The sequence below is a fragment of the Cnephaeus nilssonii genome, assembly GCF_951640355.1.
Source record: "Cnephaeus nilssonii genome assembly, chromosome: 6".
Classification (NCBI taxonomy): domain Eukaryota; kingdom Metazoa; phylum Chordata; class Mammalia; order Chiroptera; family Vespertilionidae; genus Cnephaeus; species Cnephaeus nilssonii.
The window spans coordinates 5,816,705-5,826,075 of NC_137077.1; the positions used below are offsets into that span (position 1 = coordinate 5,816,705).

General features: G+C 61.4%; 1 protein-coding gene across 1 annotated transcript; it reads left to right on the plus strand.

Annotated features, from left to right (window-relative positions):
* Window positions 1–4,431: 4,431 nt before the first annotated feature.
* On the plus strand, window positions 4,432–7,646 carry LOC307100920 (DNA dC->dU-editing enzyme APOBEC-3G-like). Its single transcript, XM_079773554.1, has 5 exons — window positions 4,432–4,494; window positions 5,046–5,187; window positions 6,436–6,721; window positions 7,113–7,228; window positions 7,510–7,646. Exons 1-5 carry the CDS (start codon window positions 4,466–4,468, stop codon window positions 7,522–7,524), a joined length of 588 nt encoding a protein of 195 aa, XP_079629680.1. The 5' UTR covers window positions 4,432–4,465; the 3' UTR covers window positions 7,525–7,646.
* The last annotated feature ends 1,725 nt before the right edge of the window (window positions 7,647–9,371 follow it).

Sequence of the window (9,371 nt, forward strand, 5' to 3'; positions counted from 1 at the left end):
CTCAAGCCCCCGTTGGAACTGTGAACTTTTGGGGTTCCCTCCGTCATCCTCATGGTTGACGACTACACCTGTCACCAACAGGACGTGCGGGCTCGCAGGCCTGGGGCGGGTCCTATGTGCAGGTGGGCAGCCACTGGGAGTCTGAGGACACCAGTGGAGAAGACAGGCACTGAGTCCCCAAGCATCTCGGACTTTATAAAATGGAATGTTCGGCCCTGGCCGGTTTGGCCCAGTGGATAGAGCGTCGGCCTGTGGACTGAAGGGTCCCGGGTTCAGTTCTGGTCAAGAGCACATACCTCGGTTGCAGGCTCCTCTCCAGCCCGGGTCCTGGTTAGGGCTCATGCAGGAGGCACCCAATCGATGTGTTTCTCTCACATTGGTATTTCTCTCTGTCTTTCCCTCTCTCTAAAAATCAATGGAAAAATATCCTCGGGTGAGGATAAAGAAAAAAAAAAAAAAGGAATTGTTGATAAAAGGTAAATAAGGGCGTGTGCGAGGACTGGGCACGGTGAACGCCCAGGCCACTGTGGCTGCTGCGATGAGCTGAATCCTCGCCCGAGAGCTGGATGGAAGCCAGGCTCCTCCATCCCCAAAGCCCTTCCATCTCCCCCAGAGTCTTCGCAAGTCGTTGAGTTTGCACACACACTGAGCACCTACTGTATACACGGCAGAGGGAGCTGAGAGCGACCAGAAAAGGATCTGGGGGCTCACACTCCCGAGGCTTCTGTCTCACCCCCAGGAGGAGGCGCCCTGAGAGAAGAGAGCCACACCCTCCCTCCCTGGCCCAGAGCCAGTGACGGGGGACAGAGGACAGACAGCTCTCCGGGTTGTCAGACCTGAGGACCAGGGCCAGCCTCCAGCCACTGTCCTCACGGGACTCAGGGGAGTCCGGGTCCAGGGGTTCTAGGGAGCAGAAGCGGGTTCTGCGGGACGGATCGCAGGCTTCCCTCTCCCTGCCTGCGGCTCTCTGGAGCAGGTGGAGGTTGGTAAAGTGAAGAACAGCAATAATAGACTCAATTGTCACGTGTTGGTTCTGTGCGGAGGGTCCCCTCGCCGACTGGCCGGCTCGTGGCAGTCAGGATGCAAACCCAGCAGAGGAGGATCCTGGGCCCGGGGACCCCCAGGGAGCAGGGGCCCCACGCCCTTTCCTCGGGGCTGTGGGGAGGCCGCACCTCGTGCCCGTCTCCAGGCTGTGACCCTGATGTGGTGATACCAGCCAGCTCCTCCCAGATTTCCCCAGAACCTTAAAAGCCACAAATATGCCAAGAGCAGGCCTCACCCCCACTTGTGCCTGGGCAAACCGGCCCAGCCCATCCCCGGCCCAGACCAAGGGGCACAGACTCGCTCACTCGTGACAAAAAGGAACCACGTCAGGGTCCCCGGACACACCCGATGCCTACCTCCTCTCGGACCAAAACAGGAAATGTGGACACTTCCCAAGTGTGTTTTACGGGAAGAACCTCAACATGGCATCTGCTCCTTCCCTTTTGATTTCTGGGCTCTGACAGACGCCCCATCTCCATTTCTGGGAATAAGTGACCAAAAAATCCACAAGGTGCCGTGTCTGGGTGGAGGGCACCCCGAGCAGAGGACAGGTGGTCTTACTGAGCTGCCGCACCCCCACCTCCCGGCCCCCTCTCAGAGCTCTGCCCGTGGCCCAGGGCCTGAGGCCTGCGGAGGGGGCGGGACAGCCTGGGCACACTGCTGAGGCCGGGGCTGGGCTGGGTCTCAGGGGCTGGGCTGGGTCTCAGGCTGGGCTGGGTCTTGGGGGCTGGGCTGGGTCTCAGGACAGGACGGCAGACCTGAGACCCCCAACAGAGCAGCCTGCCCTGACTGCAGACACACCCAGGTCATCCATCCCAGGCCCAGAGCGACGGGGCAGTGGGCCCGCCTGGCTCTCTGACCTCAGCCTGGGCTTCCCCGGGGCGCCCGCCCTGTCCCCAGTCTCCCTGACAAGGGGACAGCACACATCCCAACACGGCTTGCACCTGCTCAGGGGCCGCTCCCCCGCACCCGCGCCCACCCTCTCCCAGGGGCCTGGATCCTTCCTCTTGTTCAGAATTTTGCACATTTCGGTGGAAAACTCCGGAAGGATGTAGGAATTGCTTTACATTTTTCAATCAACATTCCAGAGATAGACGTGGGGAGGGACTGTCCTTCCCCAGAAAAGACAGGATTCCTTTTCTTCTTTCTTCTCACCGCACGGACCGAGGGGGAGGCATGCTTCGCGCTCACCAAGTCGCTGTGGGCCAGGCCGCTTTAAACCAGTTCAACACGAGGCTCTACCGATGCCTGTACCGCACCAGGTGCTGGCCTGGCCGAGGGAGACCGGGAGGCAGAGCAGGTGCCCCCGCCTCTCCTGCACCCAGAGGGCCAGGCTCCAGGGGAGAGTCTGAGAGAGGATGCCTGAATGGGGGGCCCTGGGGAGGGCAGGGAACCAGAGACGGAGAGGTGAGGGCTGCCCAGGCATCTCCTCTCCTCCTGCCCCTTGGAGATTTGACTCAGACAATAACACAGACATGAAACCCTGGGAGGAGGTCCACGCCTCTTACTCGTGGCGGCCTGGTCTTCACAGGGCTCTCCCGGCCGCCTCTGTGCTCGCCACTCACTGCAGAGCGGACTCGGCCTCCCGGCGTGAAGACAAGCCGGGCCAGGCTGGTCCGCATTGCGGAGGGGCAGCCAGGCGTCAGCAGGGAGCAGCTCAGGGCTCCTGGCTGAGGGGAGAGAGGTGTGGGAGGGAGCAGGACCTGGGGAACATTCCAGAAGAGACCTCAGAGCTGCTGGCTGAGGAGCGAGCCTGGCGGTGAGACCTGCCTCGGGGACGGGGACGGGGGAATGGGGGGACAGACCGCTCTCCCTGTGATGATGGCCCCTCCTTGGTCCCATAGACTCCCCAGAAGAGCCTTACGCGCTCCAGCGGGCAAGCCATGTGGCGCTGAGCCCAGGGCGGCTGCCCTCCGGCTGCAGGGGCACCTGGGCAGGGGCGGGGAGGCCTGGGCGCCACCTTTCGAGGGACCCCAGGGCACAGGGTTTGTGCCAGGAGACCGCCCTCTGGCGTCTGGGTGGGGTGGGGACTCAGAAGCGCTTTGTGGGCTGCATGACAGGAGGAGACTTTGGGGTGCAGGAGAGTGGCCTGGATCGGAACACCACTCTCTCTCTCTGGGGCAAGATCTGGGGGCCGCGCCCGGGAGATTCTCAGGGACCCCAGGCCTGGTCTCGGGAAACTCCTGGGTGAGGACCGTGTGTCGGGGTGGAGATCGTGACCAATGAAGTAGCAACACTAGCAGAACCCACTAACACACCCGGTGCGTCTGTGCTCCAGGCCTGCAAACCCCTGGCCTCCAGCAGGACAGCGTGGCTGGCCCAGGGCAACCAAGGTCGAGAGGACACAGCAGGTGGGCGGAGTCTCCGTGCAGAGGACACCATGTGCAGGGGCGCCCACCCCAGAAAGAGGGGGGCCTGTATTACAGGTTCCATGTGAAGGATGTGAGGAGCCAGCTGAAAGGGAGCGGCCCGGTTCTCAGTGCGGCGGCCAGGGTCCCACTCGGCGGGGCTGGCCCCGCCCTCCCCGAGCTGGGCACGTCCCCTGGAGGGGGCGTGGGGCCGGCACAGGGTGGTCTGAGAGGAGCCACATGGACAGTCAGTGGGACAGAGGCGCATCCCCTCGGGGACCACCTCTACCAGCTGGGGCTCAGGTCACACTTGAGCCTGGAACACAAAGTCCCCCGTTCCCCGCGGCTGGGGGTGGAGAGGACGAGCGGTGGCCCCTTCCTGAGGCGGGGCGCACCTGCTTCCTTCTGCTCCCAGGCCACCCTGGCCGAGCCCTGAGGGAGCCTCTCTGTTCCCCTCTGTGTAATGGGCGGACAGAGGCTCCCAGTCCAGGCTCTGCCCCTTACGGGGTGGCCCCTAAGGAGAGCTCCGCTCACGTTGGTCCCGCCTGCCCTTCCTCTAGAGCAGAGTCCCTCCTGGCTCAGCCCCGAGGGTCTCTGCCCTGGGCCCGGCCATGCCCTGCCCTGGCAGCCGCAGGAGAGGCAGGGATGGGCATCCGGGGCCTGTCCTGTGGGGGTGCTGTGCCCCGGGCCCGGACCTTCCTCAGGTAGGAACACCTGTCCTCTCACCTGCGCTCTCGCCTCCTGCCTGGCTGTGCTGTGCTGCCCAGAGTGACCCCCGCCTCCTGGGACCTCACTGGCCCAAGGTCAGTCCAGGGAGGGCCACTGTCAAAACAGAGAAATCAAAACCTAACTTGCTCCTGAGGGCATTGATGAGACATTTGGGCAGAAAAGTTTCCTCTTCCGTGACTCCATGTGGGTGGCATGAGTGGCCTGAGTTTAGGGAAGGGGTGGGGCGCAGCAGTGCCAGCTCAGCAGGTTCCAGCTGCTCTGATGGCATATAAGGCACCTCAGTCCTTGAAAGCATCACAGGAGGAGGACGGTCGTGGCCAGAGAGAAGGTGAAGGAGCTGAGACATGGCGGACAACCCAGCACCCCGTGCCAGGTACCACCGCCCCTGGAGCAGCCCAGCCTCCGAGCCTCCTCCTGGCTCCCTGAAGGGGACCTGCCTTCTCCCCAGGGGACCCCCTGCTTCTCCCGTCCCTCCTGATGGCCCTTCTGTGTCCAGCCAGGACCCCTCAGCTGATGCCCAGCTGACCTGTCTTACCTGCTTCCCCTATGCTCCAGGCTAGAATCTGGGGGTCACCCTTGAGGGTCCCTGTTTCTCCTCTCCCTCCGTCTCCCATGAAATCTATTCTTTCTGCTCTGAACTGAGGCCCTAGGAGGTCACGGTCAGATTTATGTCTTCGTTTTGTAAAGGGCATGATTGTTTTCAGGACGAGAAGGGAAATATCAGGAGAAGACCAGTTCGGCATCTCTTTTCCCCGATGGGGCCACCCTTTCCCTGATGCTCCGTGGGCTCGGGTCAGCCCAGACCAGAGGAAAGAGCCCCACTGGCCTGCACCAGGCAGGGGAGGGTCAGGGGACGAGGGCAGGAGAACGGGGTGATCCCCAGAGGAGCCCCATGCCTTATGTTCCTCCTGCCTGTGCCCACAGACCCCTGATGGACATAGCCACCTTCAAGGAGAACTTCGGTGAGATATGGGCGAAGCAAACATACCTGTGCTACGAGGTGGAGGTCCTGGAGGGCGACGCCTGGGCCCCAATGGAGGAGCGCCAGGGCTTCCTGCGCAACCAGGTGAGCGGGCACAGCAGGCAGGGCCCCCCACCAGGACGCTCAGGGAGAAGGTTTCCATGCCCGCGGGGTGTCCTCTGAGCACTGTCCCTTTGGCCCCCCAGCTGCTGTGGCGTGGCCCAGAGTCAGGGAGCACGAGCTCTGCTGTGATTGGCAGCTTTGTGCCACACCTAAGGAAGCAGCCACAGTGTCCCAGGGCCTCCAGGCTCAGCCTGTCCCTCCTGCTGTGCCGCTGAGGAGGGGTCAGGGCAGAGGGAAGACACCTGGACCAAGGGTCGGCTCTCCCCGGGCCCCGCCTGGGCAGCCGCTGGCCAGGGAGCCAGAGCTCCCCCTGGTGCGCCCTCCAGTCCCTCCTGGGAGAGCCTGGCAGGCTGGTCCCCACAAGTGCAGTGCCAGCTGCACGCAGCCCAGGACGCCTCCTGGGTCCCCAGGGACCACCCACTGCACCAGGGCTCTGGGCTAGCACCGTGGCCTGACTCCCTCCTCTTCCCTGAGCCCCTGGTTGAAAATCCTTCCCTGGGCGGGTGGACAAATATCCATAACCCTGTGAGCCCCAACAGCAACCTCTGCTTTGGTGCCCCTCATCTCTGCCTCGGTGCCCCTCACCCCTCTTCCCCGCAGAGTTGTATCACCGTTGTGCTCAGCACCGGGGCGGGGGCGGGAGGGTGGGGGTGGGGTTCGAGGGGGAAGACCAGAGTAGAAGCTTGGTGCACCGGACAGAAGACTGGAGGAAGCACCCATCTCTGTGGCATCAGGCCCAGGACCTTGGGGCTCAGCGGCCTCCTCCCTCTGTCCCAGCTCTTCGTCTCCTCCCTGCAGGGTCTGACTAGGTGCAGCTCCTGAAGGCATAGGCTTCAGCCACAAAATAGAGGGGCTCCAGGAACTCGCAGATCAAGATGAATCATAATAAAACTAAAAACTAATGGGAATCCCATGGTGAATGAAATATCAACAAGCTCAGTGAAGACTGGTCAGTCACAGAGCCAGGGGAGCCGGGGTGTGTGGCTGTAGAACAGGCCTCACTGCCGATGTACCCTTTGTAAACGCTGATGTTGTGTGATTCATGAGTTGCCTTGCCTTTGACGTGTAGATCCTGTGTTGAAACAGCATTCCTCTTGACGCTGAGCTGTGCCCCTCTCATTCTGTGCTGGAGGCCAGTGCCTCACCTGCCTCTGGCTGGTCCCTCCCTCCCCCCCCCCCACCCCATTCACAGAACGCGACAGATCCCTCTTCTCCCCCCTCTGTGCTCAGGGTGCGGACACACCCTGGGAACCCCGTCGTCATGCAGAGTTGTGCTTCCTGGATCGGGTACGTTCCTGGCGCCTGGATCGGGGGAAGCATTACAGACTCACCTGGTACATCTCCTGGAGCCCCTGCCCTGACTGTGCCCCGGAGCTGGTTACATTCCTGCGGGAGAACAGCCACGTGAGCCTGCACGTCTTCGCCTCTCGAATCTATTCTTTCTTCAGTGGATATGAGCGTGGGCTGCGTGACCTGCAGGACGCTGAGGCCCAACTCGCCATCATGACCCTCAAAGGTCAGCAGGAGACTCCTGAGGGCGGGAGGGGGGCGGGCACAGAGGCTGGGGAATGGCTGCACAGAGGGGGCAGGAGGAGAATGGGGTGGGGACGCCTGTCAGCTGCCTGCAGAGGATGGAGTCTCCTGGAGGAGAGAGTTCAGGGGACAGAGGGGTCCTGGGAGGGGAGGTGGGTCCCTGTGCCATAAGGACCCAGGTCCTTCCTGGTAGAAGGGGAGGCGCTGCCTCAGATTCCAGTGGAAGAGAGAATTTGAGGGATGAGCTCAGGGCCTGGGGAGGAGAGAGAAAGGGGGCGGGGAGATTCTGATGGGGAGGGTGTGTCCCTAGAGTCAGACCTGGGCCCTCCCCACACTCTAGAAGGAGCTCACCTTTCCCTCCCTGTTCCCATCAGAGCACCAGCACTGCTGGGAAACCTTCGTGGACAACCAGGGCCAGCCGTTCGAGCCCTGGCCTAACATGGAAGAAGACATACGAGCCCATTCTCAGGAGCTGGAGCACATTCTCAGGGTGCGGTACCTCCCTCCTCTCCCTTCCCCTCTTTCTCCCCCCCCTCCCCCCGCCCCTGCCCCTTCTCTCCCTGGGCCTGTCTCTCCCTCTGGGTCACCTGCTCCCTCCTGGGCCCCAGCTCCATCCCTCCCTTCAGTTCTCAGGAGTCCCTCTGCTCTCTCCCCTCCTGCACCCCTTTTTCCTCCCACCCCCTCCCCTTTGTGACTGCCCCAGACTCTGCTCTGTTCACCTTCCCACCTGCCTCACTCCCTGCTCCCTCCACCTCCTCCTTCTCCATCCAGAATCCGGAAAACTGAAGCGTGGACTTCCATCTCTCTAAGCAGTCGGGGTTCTTCTGCTGAACCACGAATAAAACACTTTCTTCAAGAAGTGAAAACGCATCACGTGCCGCATCTCCAACTTGATCCACAGAAGCCAGCAGAAGGCAACCAATGGGCTGCTAAATAATCTTAAAAATCTGATTGATTTACTTTTCATTTAAGATCAGTGATATGTTCCAAATACACAGCAGTAGCATTCTATTCATTACTGTCAGAATCAGTTTTCACTTTTGGGGAAATAATGATTTTTTATTGATTTTAAATCCAAAGCAATAACATGAGAGATTAAGAATCTTCCACAAAATGTCTTTCCTCTGTAAGTGTATCATGAAGTCCAAACAGTTCAATAAACACCAGCAAAGTGCAAAGGGCTCTCTCTTTTGTGGGTTCCTTCCTGGGAGGGCAATGGTCACACGAGTTCCTGCTGGTAACAAACTCCACAATGTTGATGGGATGTGAGGAGCCAGCTGAAAGGGAGCAGCCCGGTTCTCAGTGCGGCGGCCAGGGTCCCTCCCCGAGCTGGGCACGTCCCCTGGAGGGGGCGTGGGGCCGGCACAGAGTCTGAGAGGAGCCACATGGACAGTCAGTGGGACAGAGGCGCATCCCCTCGGGGACCACCTCTACCAGCTGGGGCTCAGGTCACACTTGAGCCTGGAACACAAAGTCCCCCGTTCCCCGCGGCTGGGGGTGGAGAGGACGAGCGGTGGCCCCTTCCTGAGGCGGGGCGCACCTGCTTCCTTCTGCTCCCAGGCCATCCTGGCCGAGCCCTGAGGGAGCCTCTCTGTTCCCCTCTGTGTAATGGGCGGACAGAGGCTCCCAGTCCAGGCTCTGCCCCTTACGGGGTGGCCCCTAAGGAGAGCTCCGCTCACGTTGGTCCCGCCTGCCCTTCCTCTAGAGCAGAGTCCGCCCTGGCCTGGAGGGGCGGCAAGGCAGGGCGTTTCTAGAAGAAGAGGGGAACGTGGGGGAGGCAGCACCAGCTTCCCTCTCTGCACAGAGTCCCAGGCCCAGGCCCCCCAGTCTCAGCCTCCCGCACTGTCCTCTGCGGGTCTCCTCGGACGCCCGAGGGCCGCTCACCTCCCATGTCACGTCTCATGGGGGCGGGTGGGGGGGGGCGGCAATGGGAAACCCCGAGCTTCTGAGCCTGTGCACCCTTTCAGCGGACGGGTGTCCTTACCCCTGAGTAGGATGGCTGCTGGGAAACCCACGAATTCACTGTTTCTACAGCGGCTCATGTGGAGACTCCAGGGGCCCGCACTGGGGACAGGATAGACCGGAGGGACAGGAAGGCAAAGCCCTGACACAGACATTAGAGGCCATTTTCCCGTCCTCGCCGAGGGAGGGGATGAGGCCAGCTGTGGGGCAGGAACAGGGTGAGGGGCCGCAGAAGGGGACAGAGGAGGGGGTAAACCTGCCAGTGAGCGCTGGCCACCGCTTCAGTCCTGCCTCTCCCTCCCCCGGCCTGTGGTGTCTGGTCACCCAAGACAATACATGGTGGGTGTCATTTAGCGGGTGGCATTGTCCTGCTCTGTTTGTGGTGGTTTTTAAAATACATTTTTATTGATTTCAGAGAGTAATGAAGAGGGAGATAGAGATAGAAACTTCAATGCTGACAGTCATTGATCAGCTGCTTCCTGCACGCCCCACTCTGGGGATCGAGCCCGGAACCTGGGCATGTGCCCCGACCGGGAATCGAACCATGACCTCCTGGTTCATAGGTCGACGCTCAACCACTGAGCCACACGGGCCGGGCAGGCTCGGTTTCTCTGAGAGCCCTGGAGGCCACGTCTCCCGTGTGAGTCCGAGACCTGGTGTCACAGGGCAGT